Source organism: Scyliorhinus torazame, chromosome 10 (assembly GCF_047496885.1).
Source record: "Scyliorhinus torazame isolate Kashiwa2021f chromosome 10, sScyTor2.1, whole genome shotgun sequence".
In the NCBI taxonomy this organism is placed as follows: Eukaryota; Metazoa; Chordata; class Chondrichthyes; order Carcharhiniformes; family Scyliorhinidae; genus Scyliorhinus; species Scyliorhinus torazame.
The window spans coordinates 214686513-214712710 of record NC_092716.1 but is presented as its reverse complement, the minus strand read 5'-3'; the positions used below and the strand labels follow the sequence as shown (position 1 = coordinate 214712710).

The following is a 26198-nucleotide window of genomic DNA, read 5'->3' as shown; positions in this document are numbered from 1 at the left end:
GACCTGTTGGGCCCATTGCTGGTTAGGACCTTCAATGAGGCAAGGGATGGGGGGGGGCGTTGCCCCCGACGATGTCCCGGGCACTGATCTCCTTGATCCTGAAGCGGGACAAGGATCCCCTGCAGTGTGGGTCTTAACAGGCCGATTTCATTGTTAAATGTAGATGCCAAGGTGCTGGCGAAGGTCTTAGCCACGAGAATTGAGGATTGTGTGTCGCAGGTCATCCACGAGGATGAGACGGGGTTTGTGAAGGGGAGGCAGTTGAACGTGAATGTGCGGAGGCTCCTGAACGTTATGTTGCCGCCGAGGGAGGGAGGAGGCGGAGATAGTGGCGGCGATGGACGCTGAGAAGGCCTTCGATAGGGTAGAGTGGGGGTACTTGTGGGAGGTGCTGAAGAGGTTCGGGTTTGGGGAGGGGTTTGTCAGGTGGGTTAGGCTGTTCTACGAGGTCCCGATGGCGAGTGTGGCCACGAACAAGAGGAGGTCTGAGTACTTTTGGTTGCATCGAGGGACGAGGCAGGGGTGTCCCTTGTCCCCCCTGCTCTTTGCGCCGGCGATTGAACCCCTGGCTATGGCACTGAGGGAGTCGAGGAACTGGAGGGGGCTGGTGCGGGGTGGGGAGGAGCATAGGGTGTCGCTCTGTGCGGACGACTTGCTGGTAAAAGTGGCGGACCTGGTGGGGGGACTGCCGGAGGTAATGAGGATCCTCAGGCAGTTTGGGGATTTCTCAGGGTACAAGCTCAACATGGGGAAGAGCGAGTTGTTTGTGGTTCACTCAGGGGGATTGGCGAGCTCCCACTAAAAAGGGCGGAGAGGAGCTTCAGGTATTTGGAGGTCCAGGTCGCCAGGAGCTGGGGGGCCCTGCATAGACTTAATTTCACGAGGCTGGTGGAGCAAATGGAGGAGGAGTTTGGGATGCGTTGCCGCTGTCCTTGGCGGGTAGGGTGCAGTCAGTCAAGATGACGGTGCTCCCAAGGCTTTTGTTCCTGTTCCAGTGCCTCCCCATTCTTATCCCGAAGGCCTTCTTTAGGCGGGTCAACAGGAGCATAATGGGCTTTGTGTGGGCGCGAGGGACTCCGAGGGTGCGAAAGGTGTTCCTGGAGCGGAGTAGGGATGGGGGGGGGGCTGGCGCTGCCCAACCTCTGTGGGTACTACTGGGCCGCCAATGCGGCAATGGTGCGCAAGTGGATGATGGAGGGGGAGGGGGCGGCATGGAAGAGACTGAAGAAGGCGTCTTGTGAGGGTACGAGTCTGGAGGCGCTGGCAACGGCGCCGCTGCCGCTCCCTCCAATGAGGTATACCACAAGCCCGGTGGTGGCGGCTGCCCTCAAAATTTTGGGGCAATGGAGGTGGCACAGGTGGGAAGTGGGGGCCTTGGTGTGGACCCCGATACGGGGGAACCACCGGTTTGTCCCAGGGAGAATAGATGGGAGGGTTTTCTGGGTAGCACAGGGCAGGGCTAAGAAGGTTGGGGGACCTGCTTGTGGACGGGAAGTTCGCGAGCCTGGGTGAGCTGGAGGAGAAGTACGGGCTCCCCCCGGGAAACGTCTTTAGGTATCTACAGGTAAGGGCATTTGCCAGGCGGCAAGTGGTGGAATTCCCGCTGCTGCCGCCACATACAGTACAGGACAGGGTGCTCTCGGGGACGTGGGTTGGAGAGGGGAAGATCTCGGCAACATACCAGGTGATGCAGGAGGAGGAGGAGGCCTCGGTGGAGGTGCTGAAAGGTAAGTGGGAGGAGGAGTTGGGGGAGGAGATCGAGGAGGGGACGTGGGCAGATGCCCTTGGGAGGGCGAACTCTTCCTCTTCGTGCGCGAGGCTCAGCCTCATACAGTTTAAGGTGCTGCACAGGGCACACATGACCGGGACAAGAATGAGCCGGTTTTTTGGGGGTGAGGACAGGTGTGTTAGGTGCTCAGGGAGCCCAGCAAACCACACCCATATGTTCTGGGCATGCCCAGCGCTGGAGGAATTTTGGAAGGGTGTAGCGAGGACGGTGTCGAGGGTGGTAGGATCCAGGGTCAAACCGGGCTGGGGGCTCGCAATATTTGGGGTTACAGAGGAGCCGGGAGTGCAGGAGGCGAAAGAGGCCAATATTCTGGCCTTTGTAGAGGATTCTTCTTCAGTGGAAGGATACGAGGCCCCCAAGCGTGGAATCCTGGATGAACGATATGGTGGGGTTTATTAAATTGGAGAGGGTGAAATTTGCCTTAAGGGGATCGGTGCAAGGGTTCTTCAGGCAGTGGCAACCGTTCTTAGACTTCCTGGCAGAACGGTAGACAATGGTCAGCAGCAGCAGCCGCCCGGGGGGGGGGGGTCTATTTTATTTTTCTTTGTCTATACTGGGGGATCTGAGGGGGTGTATATATTTGCTATGTGTTTCGACGGGTGTTAATATATTATTTATGTATGGGGGGGGGGGGGGGGAGGGGGGCACTGGGTTGTTTTGTATTGTATTTAATTTTATTGGGTTCCTTTTACATTTTGTTGTTGATATTTTGTGAAAACTTTAATAAAAATAATTTTTAAAAAAACTCACAGGCCCACAGATCCTGCAGTGTGGCAGCGTGTCTGCCAGCTCCGCCCCCCCCCGGACGCATCATCGGCTTCATGTTGTCCGTGGGGGCCGCCATCTTCCACCCCACCCAACGTGGGCGACCCACGGGTGTCGCCATCTTGGCCTCCTCGCCCATGCGGCCCGCCATGTGCGATTCATGGGGGCCGCCATCTTGGACGCTATCTTCCTCACCTCCAGGCACGTGCAACCAACGGGGGCCGCCATCTTGGCCACCATCTGCAACGCCGCTGGACACGGGCGACTGACGGGGACAGCCATCTTGGGACCACCCCAGCACCTCCGACCACGCCGGCTACCTGCAACTCAGCGTGGTCACCCTTGACGAGTCGTGACCCAAACACCTCCAGAGCTCCTTGATGACCGTCCGGGTAAATGGACACGAAACGCCCTGCTTGTTCGACTTCGGGAGCACTGAGAGCTTCATTCATCCAGACATGGTAAGACGCTGCTCGCTCCCAATCTTAGCCGGCACATCAAACCATCTCCCTTGCTTCTGGGTCGCACTCGGTGCAGATCCGGGGGTGCACTACCGCAACCCTCGCAATACAGGGCGCCGAGTACAGCAATTTTAAGTTATATGTGCTCCCCGACCTCTGCGCCCCTCTCTTGTTGGGACTGGACTTCCAGTGTAACCTCAGGAGCCTAACTCTGAAGTTCGGCAGGCCCCTCCCCCCACTCACCGTATGTAGCCTCGCGATCCTAAAAATCGACCCTCCCCCACTCTTCACAAATCTCACCGCCGACTGTAAACCAATCGCCACCAGAAGCAGGCGGTACACCATCTAGGATAGGACTTTTATCAGGTCCGAGGTCCAGCGACTCTTGCAGGAGGGAATCATTGAGGCCAGCAATAGACCCTGGAGAGCGCAGGTGGTGGTCGTCAGGACCGGGGAAAGGAACCGGATGGTTGTAGATTACAGCCAAACCATAAACCGGTACACGCACCTCGATGCGTACCCCCTTCCCCGGATCGCAGACATGGTTAATCAGATCGCTCACTACCGGGTGTTCTCCAAGGTGGATCTGAAGTCTGCGTACCACCAGCTCCCAATCAGCCCGGGGGACCGCCACTATACGGCTTTTGAGGCAGACGGCCGCCTCTTCCACTTCCTCCCGGTCCCCTTTGGCGTCACGAACGGGGTCTTGGTCATCCAAAGAACGATGGACCGAATGGTGGACCAGTAAGGGCTGCAGGCCACATTTCCGTACTTGGACAACGTCACCATCTGCGGCCATGATCAGCAGGACCACGATGCCAACCTCCAGAGATTTCTCCAAACCGTCCGAACCCTTAACCTCACTTACAACAAGGAGAAATGCGTTTTCCGCACAACCAGACTAGCCATCCTCGGCTACGTCATGGAAAACGGGGTTCTGAGACCCGACCCCGGCCGTATGTGCCCCCTCCTGCAACTCCCCCTTCCCCACTGCCCCAAGGCCCTGAAAAGGTGCCTCGGGTCCTTTTCTTATTACACCCAGTGGGTCCCCAACTATGTGGCCAAAGCCCGCCCACTAATCAAGGCCACCATCTTCCCACTGGCGGCTGAGGCCCACCAGGCCTTCAGCTGCATCAAGGTGGATATCGCCAAAGCCACAATGCGCGCGATGGACGAGTTTCTCCCCTTCCAGGTGGAGAGCGACGCATCAGAGGTCGCCCTCGCCGCCACCCTCAATCAGGCAGGCAGGCCAGTAGCATTTTTTTCACGAACTCTCACCACCTCTGAAATTCGACACTCCTCGGTCGAAAAGGAAGCCCAAGCCATCATGGAAGCCATGCGGCACTTGAGGCACGACCTCGCTAGTAGGAGGTTTACCCTAGTCACCGACCAACAATCGGTAGCCTTCATGTTCGATAATACGCTCCGGGGCAAGATCAAGAATGATAAGATCTTGAGGTGGAGGATCGAACTCTCCACCTATAACTACGATATAGTATATCGTCCTGGGAAGCTCAACGAGACCCAGATGCCCTGTCCCGCGGCACATGCGCCAGCGTGCATGATGACCGACTACGGGCTATCCATGATGACCTCTGCCACCCGGAGGTCACCCGGCTTCTCCACTACATCAAGGCCCGCAACCTGCCCTACTCCACTGAGGAGGTCAGAGCCATGACCAGGGACTGCCAAATCTGTGCGGAGTGTAAACCGCACTTCTATCGACCGGATAAAGCCCACCTGGTAAAGGCATCCCGGCCCTTTGAGCGCCGATTTCAAAGGGCCCCTCCCCTCCACCAACCGTAACACATATTTCCTCACCATCATCGACGAGTTCTCCCACTTCCCCTTTGCAATCCCTTGCTCCGACATGACCGCGGCCACCGTCATTAAAGCCCTACATAGTGTCTTCACCCTGTTTGGTTTCCCCACATACGTTCACAGTGACCGTGGCCCGTCGTTCCTGAGCGATGAACTGCGTCAGTACCTGCTCAGTAAGGGCATCGCCTCGAGCAGGACTACCAGTTATAACCCCCGGGGAAACGGGCAGGTGGAGAGGGAGAACGCAACGGTCTGGAAGACCGTCCTCCTGGCCCTACAGTCGAGGAATCTCCCAGTTCCCCACTGGCAGGAGGTCCTCCCCGACGCACTCCACTCGATTAGGTCCCTCCTTTGCATGGCCACAAACGAGACTCCCCATGACCGCCTACTTGTTTTCCCCAGGAAATCCACCTCCGGGGCCTCGCTTCCGTCCTGGCTGAAGACACCGGGGCCCGTCCTGCTCCGCAAACACGCCAGGAGCCATAAGTCCGACCCCCTGGTCGAGGGTCCAGCTCCTACACACCAACCCCCAGTACGCATACATTGAACACCCCGATGGCCGACAGGATACGGTCTCCCTCCGGAACCTGGCACCCGCGGGTTCCACTACCACCGCCACCCCAACTTACCCCGCCCAACCGATGCTGACCAGCGCCCCCGCCCCTACATGGCACCCGCACCCCCTTCCGCCCTCCATTCCCCCTTCACTGACTCACAGGAATGAAGCTCCAGAAGACACGCTCCCGGAGTCCACGTCTGCGCCCGCACCGGCGACTTCACTACCCATGCCAGCACGGATGAGTTAGACATCTGGGCCAGCTGCGATACCAGAGCTTCAGCAATCACAGTGCATGATCCGTGCGCCGGACAGGCTGAACGTATGAACCCTTCACCCCCGCCGGACTTAAATTTTTTGACAGGGGGTGAATGTGGTGAACGTTTTGCAGTAACCATTCACCATGTATATAACTGTATCACACTGTTGCTCCATGTGGGCTCCACCTATGAACCATTGTAAGGTATTACCTGTAATGTATCATGTTGGTGCTTTGTGGGCTCTGCCCCTGGCTCCGCCCCTTGAGGGGAGGTATAAAGAGCAGTAGCCCTGTAGGCGGCCCTCACTAGCAGACCAGTCGCAGGCAGGCGCTGTTCTAGTTGATTAAAGCCACAGTTTACTTCTACTCTTGGTTGTGTGTGAATTGATGGTCGCATCACTTTGTCGGTGAGAAAGGGTGCGAGGCCATCGCTAACGCTCCCAGAGCAGAATCTTTACATGACCTCGATTCCATTTGCACCCACGTGTCTCCTGGATCCCTCCACAAACCCAACACCTTCTCTGCATTAGCTGCTCAGTAATAAAATATTAGGTTCAACAAGCCCCCCCGACAGTCTATCCCTCTGAAACCCTGCCCTACGAATCCTCGCGATCCTGCCCGCCCATGTAAAGGATGTTATCAACTTCTCGATCTTCCCAAAAAAGGATTTAAGAAGGCAACCCAGCAAACACTGGAACAGAAACATAAATCATGGCAAAATATTAATCTTGATCGACTGGACCCTGCCCGCCAAGGACAGGGGACTGTTATCCCACCTTTACACATTGGTCTTGACTCTACCTACCAAACTAGTGTAATTCAGTTTATGAAGTCGGGCCAAATCCCGAGCCACTTGAACCCACCAGATATCTAAAGCTGGAACCAGCCATGCAAAATGGTAGCACGGCTAGATTGGCTCCCCTCTCTGGGGTTCACAAGAAAACACTCACTCTCATCCAAGTTCATCTTATATCCTGACAATGAGCCAAAGCACCTCAGTAGTTCCATTATATCACCATGGTTGGGATCGTGTCTGTCATGTAAAGTAACAGATCATCAGCATACAGGAAAACCGTATGTTCCACCCTTCCCCTCATTATCCCTCTCCATTTACTCAAATCCCTCAAAACGATGGCCAAGGGTTCTATTGCCAATGTTAATAAGAAGGGCGAAATAGGGCACCCCTGTCTTGTTCCTGTATTGATTGACAATTATCTGCGTTTGTGGTACTGGTGCGGGCATTAGCCGAGGGGGCTTTGTACAACAGCCGTTTCCATGACATAAATGTGGGCCCCAACCTGAACCTCTCCAGATCCACAAATAGATATTCCTGTTCTGACCTATCAAATGCCTTTCTCGTGTCTAACAAGACGATTACCTCTAGGTCAGGCCCCTCAGACAGGGAAAGCAGCGCATTTAGCAATCGCTGCACATTGGACGTCAATTGCTGGTCATTGACATATCCCATCTGATCTTCTCCAATCAATTGAGGGAGGCATGGTTCCAATCCCAACGCTAACAATGCCAGTATCTTGGTATTCACGTTAAGTAATGAAATAGGACGGTATGACCTAAATTCCACAGGGTCCTTGTCTTTTTTTAATGCAAGTTAAACTGATGCCTGCATAAGCATCTCAGGCAGGGAACTCGGTGTTATAGAGTCCTCAAAAATCCCCACTAATAATGGCACCAGCTGTCCAGCGCACATCTTGTAAATCTCCACTGGGAACCCGACCGACCGAGAGGCCTTGCCGGTTTGCATCCGCTCTATAATTGCCAAGCCCTCCTCTGCACCCAACAGCACCTCCAGCCCCTCGCACTCTTCCTCCCCCACCTCGGGAAATCCTAAGCCCTCTAAAAACTCCGACATACCTGACTTCTCCCTTGGCGGTTCTGACCTATAAAGGTTCTTGTAAAATGTTTCAAACGCTCCATTGACTTTGTCCGAAGCAGACACCAGCCTGCCACCCGAGTCTCTGACTTGGATAATATCCTGGGAGCCTGCCTGCTGCCTCAACTGGCAAGACGACTGGCCTTCTCCCCATATTCATAAGTAACCTCCCTCGAGCAACTGACGCACTGCCTTGTCTGTAGATAACAGGTCAAACTGCATCTGCAGCTTCTTCCTGCTTACTAGGAGCTCTGGGTTGGGTCATTCGAAAACCTGTGGTCTATTTCCAAAATATCAACCACCAATTTTTAGCATTCCTCTCTAGCCTCCCTATCTATATGAGCTTAGTGCTCTATGATCTCTCCTCCAGTTACTGCTTTTAAGGCCTCCCATAGAACAAGGGTGAGACACACCCATTCCCAATAAAACCCCCGTACTCGTCCATACCCCTCAATATCTGTCCACAGAACCCCCCATGTCTGCCAATAACCCCATATCCAGTCTCCACGTCAGGCACTGACCCAAACCCAGTTCTAATACCAGATCTACTAAACGTGGAGCATGGTCTGAGATGACTATCGCCCCAGGGAGCGGAGACCTTCCCATCAGGAATTTTTAAAAATCCTCGAATATACTTTATGTACTGGTGAGAAAAAAAAAATTCCTTGCACCCCTAGGTGCATAAACCCTCACGGATCTGCCCCCCCCCCCCGCCCTCACCCTTTACTCCATAAATGCCAACAACGTCTTTGCCACCCCCAAAGGTTTCAACGGCTTTGGTTTAGACCGGTCAAGTTTTAGGTTCAAAACGGAATTCAAAGTCTCCCCCAGAATCAACTGATGCGTGTGTAAATCCAGTATTGCGGCCAACAATCTCATGAATGTTACACCATCCCAATTTGGGGCGCACACATTGATCAGCCCCACTAATTTACCTTTCAGCGTCCTAGTGACTATCACATACTAGTCTCCTTGATCCACCACAACAACACTTACCACAAGAAAACAGACGCTTTTGTTAATTAAAATTACTACACCCGTGGGCCCTGCTATCAAAGCTCTAGTGAAACACCTGGCTCACCCAGCCCTTTCGGGGCCTAGTCTGATCCCTCACTCACAGGCGGGTCTCCTGCAGAAGCTCCATTATTATATCGGTCCTTAAATTCTTCAGATGAGAGAAAACTCTTGATCGTTTCACTGGGTCTCCCACGCCCCTAATGTTCCAAATGACTATTCTGAACGGGGGTCTCTCAACCGCCACCCCCCTTCCATCTCAAGTCAGCCATTTCCACGTGAGGAATTATCCCATCCTTATTCCAAGTTCCTAGAGTCAAGGCCCAACCAATATCTGCCGCTGACCTCAATCATGAGGTAAGACAAAGAAAAAACCCCAGTCACCGTCAGCATTCTACTCTCCTCCACCCACCCCCCCCGACACCCCCCCCCCCCCCCCACCCCCGTCAAATCGAGAACCTGCATGCTACCACCTACCAAACTATGCTCCCTCCTCACCATCTCCCTTTCCCCCACCAAACAAACACACTAGGCACATCGAAACTTGTCCAAACAGGTCTAACAAGCCACAGACCACCCCCCCCCCCCGTTAAACCCCAGTTAACCAAACATATACACAAAAAACATCCCTAACAATCCCATTCCATCAACACTCATTAAAGTCCCATTCAAACCCTTTCAATTCAGTCCAAGTCCTTGTTCCTTGACAAAAGCCTCCACCTCCTCTGCTGTCTCAAAAAAATGGGCCAGGATTCTCCAATAATGGGGCTACGTCCCCACGCCTACGAGAAAGCAGGCGCGAATCACTCCGGACTTTTTCTAGATACTCCGTTATTAACGGGGCTTGCAGTGCCCCGGGGTGCTCCACGCAGCTCCGGCTGCCGATTCGGGGCCCTGCACTTCCGCCTGCGGTGCCAGCCCTGTGTGACATGGCGGACTCACACAGGGGGCCGGCGCCGAAGAAGTAGGCCCCCCCCCAGATCACGCGCCCCTGCCGATCGGTGGCCCTCGATCGCGGACTTGGCCGTCTTGGAGGCCCCCCCCCCCCGGTGACGGATCCCCTCGCCCCCCCACCAGGACGGCCACTGCAGCCGCGGCTCCGAGCTCCCGCCGGATGGAACCATACGAGAACCATGCCGACAGGAAGTCGGCCGGTCGTCCGCGGAGAATCGCCGCAGGGGCCTCTTTCAACGGGCGCGACTGGCGGTGATTCTCTGGTCGCCGGAGAATCGCGGGAAGGTGCCGCGGGTCCAACGCCCCATTCTCCGCCCCTGCGCCGGGTGCGATTGCGGCGCGGACGCTCGGAGAATCCCGGCCATAATCTTTTGAGTTATGTGGAACTCTCAATCTCAGCAGGTACAACACACCAAAATGCACTCCACTTTTAAATAACGTCGACTTCACCTTATTAAAGGCTGTATGCATCGTTGTGAGCTCTGCCCCGGCATCTTGATAAATTTGGATATTTCCTTCCCACCTCATATCCTGGTTCTCTTTGGCCCAATTCAGGACCGGCTCCATCTTCTGGTTGCTGTGGAAATTAACTATCACCACCCGTGGTGGCTCATTCACTGGGGGCCTCTGCTTGAGTGTTCTTTGGGCCCTATCCTGCTCAGGAGGGGACATCTGTTCATCCCCCCAACAACTTTGCCCTCCAACTCCCCGGCAACCCCATGATCCTGAGGTTTTCCCTCCTTGACCTGTTCTCCAGGTCTTTGACTTTCGCCCTCAGAGCTTTATTCCTTTCCTCCATCTCCAGCATCTTGGCTTCCAGTGAGGCTATTTGGTCGCTATGCCACGACAAAATCCCTTGCACGCCCTTCAGCAACTCTCCATGCTTTCACGGCCTCAGAGGTCATTGCCAACTTCTTTCTTATTGGGCCCAGCATGTCCTCAATGGATCTTTTGAGGGTCTCTATCATCGCCATTCCTTGCTTTCAAAGTGTTTGCCAAATAGTTTCTCACATTCGGTGCCATTACGCTAGTCAGCGCTTCTACTGTGATAGGAGCAGCCCACCCTTCGAGGTGTTCTCCACCATCTTTCCTCCCAAAGAGCTACGCATCTCTCTGGCTCCATTGAAGGACGACCACTTGTGCCCTCCTTTCCAAGTCTTTTTCGCGGCCTTCGACGTCCTTTCGTTGAGTACAATTAAGCGGGTCGGGTTTGTCAACCAATTTCCCCTGGGAACTGGGCAATAAGGACCAAAAAACAAGGACTCTGGTGGCAGCTACTTTATGTGCAACCTTCTCCTACATGCCACCACCGAAGTCCCGCAAGACGAAAAGCTTTGACAAAGTAGTCTCTTTAACAGCAATAAGGATAAAGTTGAAAAATAAGTTTTGGGTTCTATCCCGGGACAAGGTGCTCCGCCAAATGGCCGCTCCTATACCTGGATGTACTACCTTGTTGATTACTCAGTACTGAGGCTCCTATCCAACTCCTCACACCCTTGCTCACTTAATTCATACACAACATATTTTTGTGCAGCTATTTGGGAGGTCATGGTTCAGATCTTCTGCTTTTTGGATCATGAGACATCGGAAATGGCCCACGATAAAATTCTGTACCCCGGGGAAGTCCGGAAATGCCAGAAAGTTTGTACTCCTCCTCTAGCCCCGGATCCTCCACAAAGGTCTCTGACTCAGAGTTAGAGTCAGAGACCTCGGGACTTACCCGAATAATTATCCAGGAAATGTTAGAAAAATCTTAGTCTTGCTCCGGGATAACTACAGAACTAACCCATCAATCACTCGCACGGCTGCCACCAGACTACATGCCCCTGACTTGATCCACCTGCCACCCTACCATCTAACTGATGTGCCACCCTGCACACCTATCCACTTACCTCACTCACTTACCCCACCTATTTACCCCACCCTACCACCTTACCTATTCACTCATTCATCCATCTGCGCTGGTCCTTTTAACTTGCCAACAACACATTTTGTTGTTGGCATGAAAAGTGGGCATGTTTTGTCCCCCCCCCCCCCCACCCCCCGACATTGCAGCACTGCGATGGAGCTCTCTAATAGGCACTGTGCTCCACATATCTTTACTGGCCCAGTTTGTAACAACTACAAGAAATGCAGAGTACCATCCTGACTTGGAAAAGTTTGAGCGAAGCAATCTGGTAATGATTGTCGCTTTGCTAAAGATCCAGGTAAAATATATTCTTCTCTAAAATATAAGAATAGAAACACATCAATACCATCATGGCAAAAAAAGATTTATGGCTGATGAAGAGCAACACGAATAAAATTGGAAGTAAATGCAGAATGGACAGCCTCACTATCCAAATCATGATATGGAGGGTGTAGTACTGAAGGACAGGGAAATGATGACAAGGGTTTGATTCCCCATCATTAAATAGGGTATTATTATGAGCTGAGAGTTGCAGAATGTGAAACAGCACACAGCTTGGAGCACAAAGGTTAACAAAAATGCATCACAGATATTAGTGCAATGTCCTTGGCGCAAATAAAAACATTTCAACGTTAAAAATAATTCTAAGACATTAAAATTTGGTAATAATTTGTTCAAGTGACCTTAAAGTGATAATAAGTAACTGAACAATAAAGATGAAAATCTCCTTCTTGGGCAAGCCCTGACATTAGGCAATAATTAACAGTATAAACAAACAACTATGCCAACAAACAAAGGCTTTACTTACCACCTCAGGCTCCCAGAGTGAGGACGTGAAGGAATCTGGGAAAGTCTTGGCTAATGCCAACTGTCTCGCGTGTACATAATACTGAAACGATAATCAAGAAGGCATTCCATTTACAAAAAAGCAAAGAAGACAATACATCACTCTCTTTCTGGGTGATAACCTTTCACATACAGAGACAACACAAACCATCAATGATTCTGTAGTGCGATCCATGTGAAGGAAGACGTCTGAAAATGCTTTACATCGAGGAGCAAAACAAAGAGGATATGCAGGAAGAATAACGAGATAGCAAAGGCCATGATAACATGTCAAACAGAATGTTCTGGAGAAGCCTTTTGAACTTCAGTAAGGTGCCTAGGTGGAGGGCTATCAATAGAGATTTCCAGAGAGGCGGAGTATGTGTGCAGGCATGTAAAACAGGAGGAATCACTAAGTCAGGGTGAGGCAAGGCCATGGAAGGATTTGAAAAGGAAGATGAGAAGCTTCAGGTCAATTCTCTGATGAAGGGGGTGCTAGCTATTTTGATAGGAGCAGCCCCATTGTCAAGGTCCCCTCCGCCATCTTTCCTCCCCGTGAGCTACGCATCTCTCTGGCTCCATCAAGGACTACCACTCATACCCTTCTTTCCAACAATATTTTTCGTGGCCATCGACATCCTTTCGTCGAGTACAATTAGACAGGTTGGGTTTCTCAACCAATTTCCCCCGGGAACCGGGCAATAAGACAGAAATGATGGGAACATAAGACTGTTGGGATTTAGATAGCAATGTTTCAATTGAGTTACAATAGAGGGCTAAAGTGGGGAGGTTAGCCAGGAGACAACTAGAGACGTTGAGCCTAAGATTATGAACACATGGATGAGAGTTTTAGCAAGAGAGGCTTGAGATGCTGAGGTGGCAGGACCTCTAGTCTTCATTAGAGCACAGATAAGGAGAGGAAGCTCTGTTGAGGGACAAACAAGTGTATGAGATTCCATGTTCCCTGATTGAGGTGACATTCTGGGTAGTTTGCTGGCTGAGTCTGGAGAGGATAGTTTCAGATTTTCCAACGTTAAAGCAAAAGGAGATTTGTGGCTCATTTGTATCTAAATTTCAAAATGCAAAAGTATCAACAGCAGGTATCGTGTTGAAGAAGATAGAGATATAGAGTTGAATGTCTGACATTCATGTAAACAGCAGTGGAACTGGAAAATTCTGCTGACAGCAAATGACCGCGGATGCACAAAAATCCCCCTCAATGAGCGATGAAATCAGAACATAACAAAGAAAATTAACTGTGAAAATTATGAAGTCTTTGGAGCTTTTAAAGCGACACAACACGAACACTTGATTGGATTTGAAAATAGGTTACGCATGATTATTTTAAGACTGAGAAAGTTTGCTGAGCTTTACCCTTCCTAGATACTTCCAGTCCAGCAGGTCAGAGAGGCGCTCCGTGCGATTCCTCTGAATGATGCGCTGTCGACGAGACTGTTGGCAGAAGCTGTACATGAATGAGGTCAGTTGATTGCATGAGTCATCCAGACATCTGAAACGACGATCAAGGATGTAAATCCCTGAGGGAAAAGGAAGCCTAAACTCAGTCATCTAATGCTTAGGGCAATTAATCGCCAATAAGACAGTTTTGGACAGTTTTCTATTTAAAAATTAGACCAAGGCTCAAAATGTGACTCACATCACTGACATAGCTAAAGTTAGGATGGCTATCTAACTATAGGTCAATGGGTGGAATTTTCTTGTCATTGTATTTTATTACTTTGATTTATTCCTTTTCCTTTGAAAATGTGTTGTTGGTTGGGGCTTTTCCAGCAAGCGAGTATAAGTCATATGTCTCTTTAATGGGAGACACTTAACTAAGTTCAGGCGGGCTTACACAAAATAGGACAACCCTTCATTTTGAAACCAAATTGGATAACAGATTTCAAATGGGTATTCTCCTCACATGCAAAGTGGAGTACTCTAGCACAATATGTTACACTACCATTTTCTAAGACTAACCTAAACCAGACTGTCACTTAATAGTCACCTGACAACGGCCGAAAACAGTGGTTGTGGTGAGATACTAAGAACAAAATGGCTCAATGAAACAAGACGAGGAAATCATGCTGTACTGCGAAAAAATTGCAGATGAGAAAAATGCCAATGCTAGGGCAGCACGGTAGCACAGTGGTTAGCACAGTTGCTTCACAGCTCCAGGGCCCCAGGTTCAATTACCGGCTTGGGTCACTGCCTGTGCGGAGCCTGCACATTCTCCCTGTGTCTGCGTGGGTTTCCTCCGGGTGCTTCGGTTTCCTCCCACAGTCCAAAGATGTGCAGGTTAGGTGGATTGGCCATGCTAAATTGCCCTTCGTGTCCAAAAAGGTTGGGTGGGGTTTCGGGGATAGGGTGGCGGTGTGGGCTTGGGTAGGGTGCTCTTTCCAAGTGCCAGTGCAGATTTGATGGGCCGAATGGCCTCCTTCTGCACTGTAAATTCTATGATTCTGTGGTCTTTGTAAGATGTTGCTAACCATTTGATACTCAATAAGACATTGTGTGCTTATTATATAGAACACTGAGTTATTTACAGTAATAAACACCGCTAGCATTATTTGCATTATGTATTGCACTCATCATTCAAAGTAATGAATTATAGCTGCAATATTCTTACTAATTTATTCCAATTATAAAATTCCCATTAATATATTGCACATGTATTATTCACACACTTATTTTTTTAAATAAATATTTTATTGAAAACTTTTGGTCAACCAACACAGTACATTGTGCATCCTTTACACAATATTATAACAACACAAATAACAATGACCTATTTTATAAACAAAAAATGAATAAATAATAAATAACAAAAATGAAAACTAACCCTAATTGGCAACTGCCTTATCACAAGTAACACTCTCCAAAAATATAATTTAACAGTCCAATATATAATTATCTGTCGCAACGACCTATACATATTATACAGTATATATTAACAACCCTGAGAGTCCTTCTGGTTCCTCCTCCCCCCTCCCCCCTCCCCCCGATCCTGGGCTGCTGCTGCTGCCTTCTTTTTTCCATTCCATCTATCTTTCTGCGAGGTATTCGACGAACGGTTGCCACCGCCTGGTGAACCCTTGAGCCGACCCCCTTAGAATTAACTTAATCCGCTCTAGCTTTATAAACCCTGCCATGTCATTTATCCAGGTCTCCACCCCCGGGGGCTTGGCTTCTTTCCACATTAACAATATCCTGCGCCGGGCTACTAGGGACGCAAAGGCCAAAACATCGGCCTCTCTCGCCTCCTGCACTCCCGGCTCTTGTGCAACCCCAAATATAGCCAACCCCCAGCTTGGTTCGACCCGGACCCCCACTACTTTTGAAAGCACCTTTGTCACCCCCATCCAAAACCCCTGTAGTGCCGGGCATGACCAAAACATATGGGTATGATTCGCTGGGCTTCTCGAGCACCTCGCACACCTATCCTCCACCCCAAAAAATTTACTGAGCCGTGCTCCAGTCATATGCGCCCTGTGTAATACCTTAAACTGAATCAGGCTTAGCCTGGCACACGAGGACGACGAGTTTACCCTGCTTAGGGCATCTGCCCACAGCCCCTCCTCGATCTCCTCCCCCAGCTCTTCTTCCCATTTCCCTTTTAGTTCATCTACCATAGTCTCCCCTTCGTCCCTTATTTCCCTATATATATCTGACACCTTACCATCCCCCACCCATGTCTTTGAGATCACTCTGTCCTGCACCTCTTGTGTCGGGAGCTGCGGGAATTCCCTCACCTGCTGCCTCGCAAAAGCCCTCAGTTGCATATACCGGAATGCATTCCCTTGGGGCAACCCATATTTCTCGGTCAGCGCTCCCAGACACGCGAACTTCCCATCCACAAACAGATCTTTCAGTTGCGTTATTCCTGCTCTTTGCCACATTCCATATCCCCCATCCATTCCCCCCGGGGCAAACCTATGGTTGTTTCTTATCGGGGACCCCCCCAAGGCTCCAGTCTTTCCCCTATGCCGTCTCCACTGTCCCCAAATCTTCACTGTAGCCACCACCACCGAGCTTGTGGTGTAGTTCCTCGGTGAGAACGGCAATGGGGCTGTCACCATAGCCTGTAGGCTAGTCCCCCTACAGGACGCCCTCTCTAATCTCTTCCACGCCGCTCCCTCCACCTCTCCCATCCACTTACTCACCATTGAAATATTAGCGGCCCAATAATACTCACTTAGGCTCGGTAGTGCCAGCCCCCCCCTATCCCTGCTACGCTGTAAGAATCCCTTCCTCACTCTCGGGGTCTTCCCGGCCCACACAAAACCCATGATGCTCTTTTCAATCCTTTTTAAAAAAGCCTTCGTGATCACCACCGGGAGGCACTGAAACACAAAGAGGAATCTCGGGAGGACCACCATCTTAACCGCCTGCACCCTCCCTGCCAGTGACAGGGATACCATATCCCATCTCTTGAAATCCTCCTCCATTTGTTCCACCAACCGTGTTAAATTTAACCTATGCAATGTGCCCCAATTCTTGGCTATCTGGATCCCCAGGTAACGAAAGTCCCTTGTTACCTTCCTCAACGGTAGGTCCTCTATTTCTCTACCCTGCTCCCCTGGATGCACCACAAACAACTCACTTTTCCCCATGTTCAATTTATACCCTGAAAAATCCCCAAACTCCCCAAGTATCCGCATTATTCCTGGCATCCCCTCCGCTGGGTCTGCCACGTATAGTAGCAAATCGTCCGCATACAAAGATACCCGGCGTTCTTCTCCTCCTCTAAGTACTCCCCTCCACTTCTTGGAACCCCTCAACGCTATCGCCAGGGGCTCAATCGCCAGTGCAAACAATAATGGGGACAGAGGGCATCCCTGCCTTGTCCCTCTATGGAGCCGAAAATATGCAGATCCCCGTCCATTCGTGACCACGCTCGCCATCGGGGCCCTATACAACAGCTGCACCCATCTAACATACCCCTCTCCAAAACCAAATCTCCTCAACACCTCCCACAAATAATCCCACTCCACTCTAATAAATGCTTTCTCGGCATCCATCGCCACTACTATCTCCGTTTCCCCCTCTGGTGGGGCCATCACCATTACCCCTAACAGCCTCCGTATATTCGTGTTCAGCTGTCTCCCCTTCACAAACCCAGTTTGGTCCTCGTGGACCACCCCCGGGACACATTCCTCTATTCTCATTGCCATTACCTTGGCCAGGATCTTGGCATCTACATTTAGGAGGGAAATAGGTCTATAGGACCCTCATTGTAGCGGGTCCTTTTCCTTCTTTAAGAGAAGCGATATCGTTGCTTCAGACATAGTCAGGGGCAGTTGTCCCCTTTCCTTTGCCTCATTAAAGGTCCTCGTCAATACCGGGGCGAGCAAGTCCACATATTTTCTATAGAATTCGACTGGGAATCCATCCGGTCCCGGGGCCTTTCCCGCCTGCATGCTCCTAATTCCTTTCACCACTTCTTCTACCTCGATCTGTGCTCCCAGTCCCACCCTTTCCTGCTCTTCCACCTTGGGAAATTCCAGCCGATCCAAGAAGCCCATCATTCTCTCACTCCCATCCGGGGGTTGAGCTTCATATAATTTTTTATAAAATGTCTTGAACACTCCATTCACTCTCTCCGCTCCCCGCTCCATCTCTCCTTCCTCATCCCTCACTCCCCCTATTCCTCAATTGGTGTGCCAGCAACCTGCTCGCCTTCTCCCCATATTCGTACTGTACACCCTGTGCCTTCCTCCATTGTGCCTCTGCAGTGCCCGTAGTCAGCAAGTCAAATTCTACATGTAGCCTTTGCCTTTCCCTGTACAGTCCCTCCTCCGGTGCTTCCGCATATTGTCTGTCCACCCTCAAAAGTTCTTGCAGCAACCGCTCCCGTTCCTTACTCTCCTGCTTCCCTTTATGTGCCCTTATTGATATCAGCTCCCCTCTAACCACCGCCTTCAGCGCCTCCCAGACCACTCCCACCTGGACCTCCCCATTATCATTGAGTTCCAAGTACTTTTCAATGCACCCCCTCACCCTTAGACACACCCCCTCATCTGCCATTAGTCCCATGTCCATTCTCCAGGGTGGGCGCCCTCCTGTTTCCTCCCCTATCTCCAAGTCTACCCAGTGTGGAGCGTGATCCGAAATGGCTATAGCCGTATACTCCGTTCCCCTCACCTTCGGGATCAACGCCCTTCCCAGCACAAAAAAGTCTATTCGCGAGTAGACTTTATGGACATAGGAGAAAAACGAGAACTCCTTACTCCTAGGTCTGCTAAATCGCCACGGGTCTACACCTCCCATCTGCTCCATAAAATCTTTAAGTACCTTGGCTGCTGCCGGCCTCCTTCCAGTCCTGGACTTCGACCTATCCAGCCCTGGTTCCAACACCGTATTAAAATCTCCCCCCATTATCAGCTTTCCCATCTCTAGGTCCGGAATGCGTCCTAGCATCCGCCTCATAAAATTGGCATCATCCCAGTTCGGGGCATATACGTTTACCAAAACCACCATCTCCCCCTGTAGTTTGCCACTCACCATCACGTATCTGCCTCCGTTATCCGCCACTATAGTCTTTGCCTCGAACATTACCCGCTTCCCCACTAATATAGCCACCCCCTTGTTTTTCGCATCTAGCCCCGAATGGAACACCTGCCCCACCCATCCTTTGCGTAGCCTAACCTGGTCTATCAGTTTCAGGTGCGTTTCCTGTAACATAACCACTCTGCCTTAAGTTTCTTAAGGTGTGCGAGTACCCGTGCCCTCTTTATCGGCCTGTTCAGCCCTCTCACGTTCCACGTGATCAGCCGGGTTGGGGGGCTTCCTACCCCCCCCCCCCTTGTCGATTAGCCATCCCCTTTTTCCAGCTCCTCACCCGGTTCCCACGCAGCTGTATCTCCCCCAGGCGGTGCCCCCCCGCCCATCCCCTCCCATACCAGCTCCCCCCTCTCCCCAGCAGCAGCAACCCAGTAATTCCCCCCTCCCACCCCCCCCCGCTAGATCCCCCGCTAGCGTAATTACTCCCCCCATGTTGCTCCCAGAAGTCAGCAAACTCTGGCCGACCTCGGCTTCCCCCCGTGACCTCGGCTCGCACCGTGCGACGCCCCCTCCTTCCTGCTTCTCTATTCCCGCCATGATTATCATAGCGCGGGAACCAAGCCCGCGCTTCTCCCTTGGCCCCGCCCCCAATGGCCAACGCCCCATCTCCTCCACCTCCCCTCCTCCCCCCATCACCACCTGTGGAAGAGAGAAAAGTTACCACATCGCAGGATTAGTACATAAAACTCCTCTTTCCCCCCTTTTTAACCCCCCTCTTCGCCCCACCACTTTGTTCAAACGTTCTTTTTAATAACCCACTCATTCCAGTTTTTCTTCCACAATAAAAGTCCACGCTTCATCCGCCGTCTCAAAGTAGTGGTGCCTCCCTCGATATGTGACCCACAGTCTTGCCAGTTGCAGCATTCCAAATTTTATCTTCTTTTTATGAAGCACCGCCTTGGCCCGATTAAAGCTCGCCCTCCTTCTCGCCACCTCCGCACTCCAGTCTTGATAAACGCGGATCACCGCGTTCTCCCATTTACTGCTCCGAGTTTTCTTTGCCCATCTGAGGACCATTTCTCTATCCTTAAAACGGAGGAATCTCACCACTATGGCTCTGGGAATTTCTCCTGCTCTCGGTCCTCGCGCCATCACTCGGTATGCTCCCTCCACCTCCAACAGACCCGCCGGGGCCTCCGCTCCCATTAACGAGTGCAGCATCGTGCTCACATATGCCCCGACGTCCGCTCCCTCCGCACCTTCAGGAAGACCAAGAATCCTCAGGTTGTTCCTCCTTGCGTTGTTCTCCAGTGCCTCCAACCTTTCCACACATCGTTTCTGATGTGCCTCATGCGTCTCCGTCTTCACCACCAGGCCCTGTATGTCGTCCTCATTCTCGGCTGCCTTTGCCTTCACGACCCGAAGCTCCCGCTCCTGGGTCTTTTGTTCCTCCTTTAGCCCTTCGATCGCCTGTAGTATCGGGGCCAACAGCTCTTTCTTCATTTCCTTTTTGAGCTCTTCCACACAGCATTTCAAGAACTCTTGTTGTTCAGGGCCCCATGTTAAACTGCCACCTTCCGACGCCATCTTGGTTTTTGCTTGCCTTCCTTGCCGCTGTTCTAAAGGATCCACTGCAATCCGGCCACTTTCTCCTCCTTTTTTCATCCGTATCCAGGGGGGATTCCCTTCTGGTTTACCGCACAGTGTTTTTAGCCGTCAAAATTGCCGTTGGGGCTCCTATCAAGAGCCCAGAAGTCCGTTTCACTGGGAGCTGCCGAAACGTGCGACTCAGCTGGTCATCGCCGCACCCGGAAGTCCTATTCACACACTTATATGCATCTATATTATTCTCACTTATGTCCTGCACCTATATTATTTTCACTAATATACTGCCCAATATTATTCTCACTCGTATATTGCACCCATATTATTCAACTAACATACTGTCCGATATTATTCACAGTAATAAACTGCACCTGTACTGCCACATATAATTCATATTATGATACTGCGCCTTATTATTCATGCTAATATACTTCACCCATACGATTCACACTAATTTGCTGTCTGATATTATTCACACTAACATACTGCACCCATACTGCATACTATTCAAAATAACATACTGCACGCACATTATTTATACTAATACACTATCAGATATTATTCACACTAATATCCTGCCCCTTATATTCACACTAATAAACTGACTGATATTATTCTCACTAATATACTGCCCCTTATTTTTTACACGAGCATACTGTCTGATTATTCACACTAACATACTGCACCCATATTATTCACACCAATATATTGTACCCATGCTATTCACATTAAGATACTGCACCCATATTATTCACACCAATATCCTGTACCAATACTATTCACACGAACATAATGCACTCATATTATTCATATTAAACTGTCTGACATTATTCACACTAATATACTGTATCAATATTATTCACACTAATACTGCCCTCATATTATTTACCAATATACTGCACCCATATTATTGACACTAACATACTGCACCCATATTAGTTACACTGGCATGCAGTCTGATATTATTCACATTAATCACTGTCCAATATTATTCACACTAATATACTGTTCCTATATTTCACACTAATATACTGTCCCATAGATTTCATACTAATATACAGTTCCATATATTTCATACTAATATACTGTCCCATATTATTCATACTAATATACTGCTCCATATTATTGACACTAACATACTGCACCCATATTAGTTACACTGGCATGCAGTCTGATATTATTCACATTAATCACTGTCCAATATTATTCACACTAATATACTGTTCCTATATTTCACACTAATATACTGTTCCATATATTTCATACTAATATACTGTCCCATATTATTCATACTAATATACTGTCCCATATTATTCACACTAATATACTGTCCCATATTATTCATGTTAATATACTGCTCCATATTATTCATACTAATATACTGTCCCATATTATTCATACTAATATACTGCTCCATTTTATTCACACTTATACACTATCCCATATTTTGCAGACCAATCTACTGCTCCATATTATTCATACTAATATACTGTCCCATATTATTCATACTAATATACTGTCCCATATTATTCATACTAATATACTGCTCCATATTATTCATATTAATATATTGTCCCATATTATTCATATTAATATACTGTCCCATATTATTCATTCTAATATACTGCTCCATATTATTCATATTAATATATTTGCACCCATATCATTCACACTAATATACTGCTGCATAGAAAGCACACTAATATACTGCTCCATATTATTCATGCTAATATACTGCATGCATATAATTCTCACTAATATATTGCCTGATATTAGTCACAGTAATATACTGCACCCAAATCATGCACACTAATATACTGCCCGATATTATTCACACTAATATACTGGATCCAAATCATGCACACGAATATACTGCCTGATATTATTCACACTAATAGACTGCATCCAAATCGTTCGCACTAATACGTTGCCTGATATTATTCACACCAATATGCTGCATCCAAATCATGCACACTAATATACTGCATCCAAATCATGCACACTAATATATTGCCTGATATTATTCACACTAATAAACTGGATCCAAATCATGCACACCAACATAATGCCCAATATTATTCACACTAATATACTGCACCCAAATCATGCACACTAATATACTGCCTGATATTATTCACACTAATATACTGTATCCAAATCATGCACACTAATATACTGCCTGATATTATTCACACTAATATACTGCATCCAAATCATGCACACTAATATACTGCCTGATATTATTCACACTAATATACTGTGATGTGTTGGGTGTTCTGGATCACATACAGGTCACCAACACATGAAGTAGTGCAACACTATTTTAGTAAAAGGTTAACGATTTAAACATACTTGAACTGTGGGTAAATACGATACCAGCTTTAACTAAAGACCTTTGCCTTGTCCTAACCAGTTGATGCACTCAGCACATGGTGAATGTCTGTGTTGCAGGCCGTGAGCTCTGTGCTCCAAGTTAGCTGCTGCTGCTCGAATGAGCGGGAACTCTGATGTCCCCTGGCTTTATAGTGCGTGTGCTCTCACTGGTGATTGGCTGCGGTTTTGTGTATGTTGATTGGTCCCACTGTGTGTCCATCAGTGTGTGTCTGCACCATGATATACCCGTGTATATTATGACATCCCCCTTTTATATAAAAAAATGTGCCTGCGTGACAATAAATAGTGTGTGGTGAATGTTCCTGACTACGTGTGTGTGAAATATTTACAGGACTATGTATATAAAACTAAGCTATTTACACGGGAAGGTGCCTGGTGCAGAAAAAAAAGTGTGTCACACAAATAACGAGATGAACACTATATAAAAACCACTTGAACGATTAAACAGAAGAACAGACCAGAAAGTCCATTAGTGCAAAGTTCACAAATTAAGTCTCTGAGGTGGGCGACGAATTCTGGTCGACCACCTCAAGGGTGGGTCAGGAGCCACCAGCTGAGGAGCGGGATGGACTGCGTCAGAGTGAGGAGGATGCAGAGTAACCGGAATCTCTGCATAGTCCAGGTCAGGGACAACAGGAGGGCGTGGCACTGGCGGAGGATCACGTAGCGAGTGCGGAACAAGACAAAGGGCACGCCGATTACGGCGCAGAATGGAACCATCCAGTAGACGAACCAGGAACGAGCGGGGAGCCACCTGCCGAAGAACCACAGCAGTTGCAGACCAGCCACCATCGGGAAGGTGGATGTGGATGTTGTCATCTGGAGCCAGAGCAGGGAGATCAGCTGCATTGGTGTCATGAGCCGCCTTGTGCTGTGCACGAGACCGTTGCATTCGTTGAAGGACCGGAACGTGGTCGAGGTCTGGGACGTGAATGGACGGCACCGTCGTCCTCAGGGTGCGACCCATGAGCAGCTGGGCTGGCGACAGGCCAGTGGGGCCGAGCGATAGGCCAGCAGGAAAAGGTAGAAGTCGGATCCCGCATCGACAGCCTTGCAGAGAAGCCGTTTGACTATGTGGATGCCCTTCTCCGCTTTGCCATTGGATTGGGGGTACAGGGGACTAGATGTCGCATGCACAAAGTTGTACCTCCTGGCAAAGTTGGACCATTCCTGGCTTGCGAAGGAAGCAGGGGCCATTGTCCGACATCACAGTGAGTGGGATGCCGTGACGAGCAAAGGTGTCCTTACAGGCACGGATGACTGCAGACGATGTGATGTCGTGCAAACATACCACCTCCGGGTAGTTTGAAAAATAGTCTACAATCAGAAAATAGTCCCTGCCCAGCGCGTGGAACAGGTCGATGCCGACCTTGGACCAAGGGGACGTGACCAACTCATGGGGCTGTAGGGTCTCACGTGGTTGGGCTGGCTGGAACCGCTGACAGGTGGGGCAGTTGAGCACTGTGCTGGCGATGTCGTCATTGATGCTGGGCCAGTACACTGCCTCTCGGGCCCGTCGGTGGCACTTATCCACGCCAAGATGGCCCTTGTGTAGCTGTTCCAAAACGAGCTGGCGCATGCTGTGCGGGATAACAATGCGGTCCAGCTTCAGGAGGACACTATCGACTACCGCCAGATCGTCTCTGATGTTGTAGAACTGCGGGCATTGGCCCTTGAGCCACCCGTCTGTTAGGTGGCACATGACACGCTGTAGCAGGGGGTCAGTCACAGTCTCGTGGCGAATTTGGACGAGGCGTTCATCCGTGGCCGGTAGATTGGAGGCCACAAAGGCCACAAGGGCGTCAACCTGCCAGACGAGTCCCGCTGGGTCACACGGGGTGTTGACTGCCCTGGACAGAGCGTCGGCTATGATCAGGTCTTTGCCCGGGGTGTATACGAGCTGAAAGTCGTATCGCCAGAGTTTGAGCAGAATGCGCTGGAGGCGAGGCGTCATGTCGTTCAAGTCTTTTTGTATTATATTGACCAGCAGGTGATGATCGGTCTCGACGGTGAATTGGGGAAGGCCATACACATAATCATGAAATTTGACAACACCAGTCAACAGGCCCAGGCACTCCTTTTCTATCCGCGCATAGCGCTGTTCCGTGGGGGTCATGGCGCATGACGCATATGCAACAAGGGCCCATAATGAGGCCTCATCGCGTTGCAGGAGCACTGCCCCAATGCCAGATTGGCTGGCATCGGTCAAAATTTTTGTCTCTTTCGCTGGATCAAAAAAGGCCAATACCGGGGCCGTGGTAAGTTTGGTTTTAAGTTCTGTCCATTCATTCTCGTGGGTAGGAAGCCATTGGAAGTCTGTCGTCTTCCTGACCAGGTTCCTGAGAGCTGTGGCATGAGGGGCGAGGTTAGGGATGAACTTCCCTAGGAAGTTGACCATGCCCAGGAATCGGAGGACCGCCTTCTTGTCCTCTGGCCTTTTCATGGCTGTGATGGCAGCCACCTTGTCCGCATCCGGCCGCACACCCAACTGGGAGATGTGGTCCCCTAGGAACTTGAGTTCCGTCTGACCGAAGGAGCATTTGGCTCTGTTGAGGCGTAGGCCCTGCTCCTGTATGCTTTTGAACACACGCTGGAGGTGACTGATATGCTCTTGCGGGGTGGTGGACCAAATGATTATGTTGTCAACATAGACGCGAACACCTTCAATGCCTTCCATCATTTGTTCCATGATCCTGTGGAATACTTCTGACGCCGATATGATCCCAAACGGCATCCTGTTGTAACAATATCTGCCAAAAGGGGTGTTAAAGGTACACAGTTTCCTGCTGGATCTGTCTAGTTGAATTTGCCAGAATCCTTTTGAGGCGTCAAGTTTGGTGAAAAGCTTGGCGCGAGCCATCTCGCATGTGATCTCTTCACGCTTGGGGATTGAGTAATGCTCCCTCATTATGTTGCGATTCAGATCCTTTGGATCAATGCAGATTCTGAGCTCGCCGGAAGGCATTTTTTACGCACACCATGGAACTGACCCAGTCGGTTGGTTCCGTAACTCTGGAGATCACTCCTTGGTCTTGGAGGTCCTGCAGCTGCTGTTTGAGGCGGTCCTTGAGGGGTGCTGGGACTCTGCAAGGTGCATGTACCACAGGCGTGGCGTTCTGTTTGAGTATGATCTTGTAAGTATATGGGAGCGTGCCCATGCCTTCGAAGGCGTCGAGGTGCTGGTCATCTTCGTCATCTGCAAAGGTGGGAGAGTTGAAAATGTGGATGGCATGGTCCCCAGCCGTGGAGAGGAGAAGAGCAATCTTTCTGGTATCCGAGGTGCCCTCCCTGTCCGTGGCTTCGAGGTAGAGCTGGAAGCGCTGTTTCAAAATCTTCCAGTTGGCCCCGAGGTTGCCGGCGATGCGGAGCGGCGGCGGCGGGCTGATGTTGTCCATGTTGCAGAATGACGGAATGCTGGCGGAAGGCAGATCACTTGCAGGTAGGTCTAAGA

The 26198-nt window shown here is 50.1% G+C and overlaps 1 protein-coding gene across 2 annotated transcripts in view; it reads right to left on the bottom strand.

Annotated features, from left to right (window-relative positions):
• LOC140384553 (glycogen [starch] synthase, muscle-like) overlaps positions 1 to 26198 on the bottom strand; it is a 234218-nt gene that overhangs the window by 10842 nt on the left and 197178 nt on the right. For both annotated transcript variants that reach the window (XM_072466356.1, XM_072466355.1), the window contains 2 exons: positions 13619 to 13782; positions 12228 to 12308 (listed from right to left, as the gene is read on the bottom strand). In XM_072466356.1, the coding sequence (XP_072322457.1) occupies positions 12228 to 12308; positions 13619 to 13782 (245 nt within the window). The remainder of the gene's footprint in view (positions 1 to 12227; positions 12309 to 13618; positions 13783 to 26198) is intronic.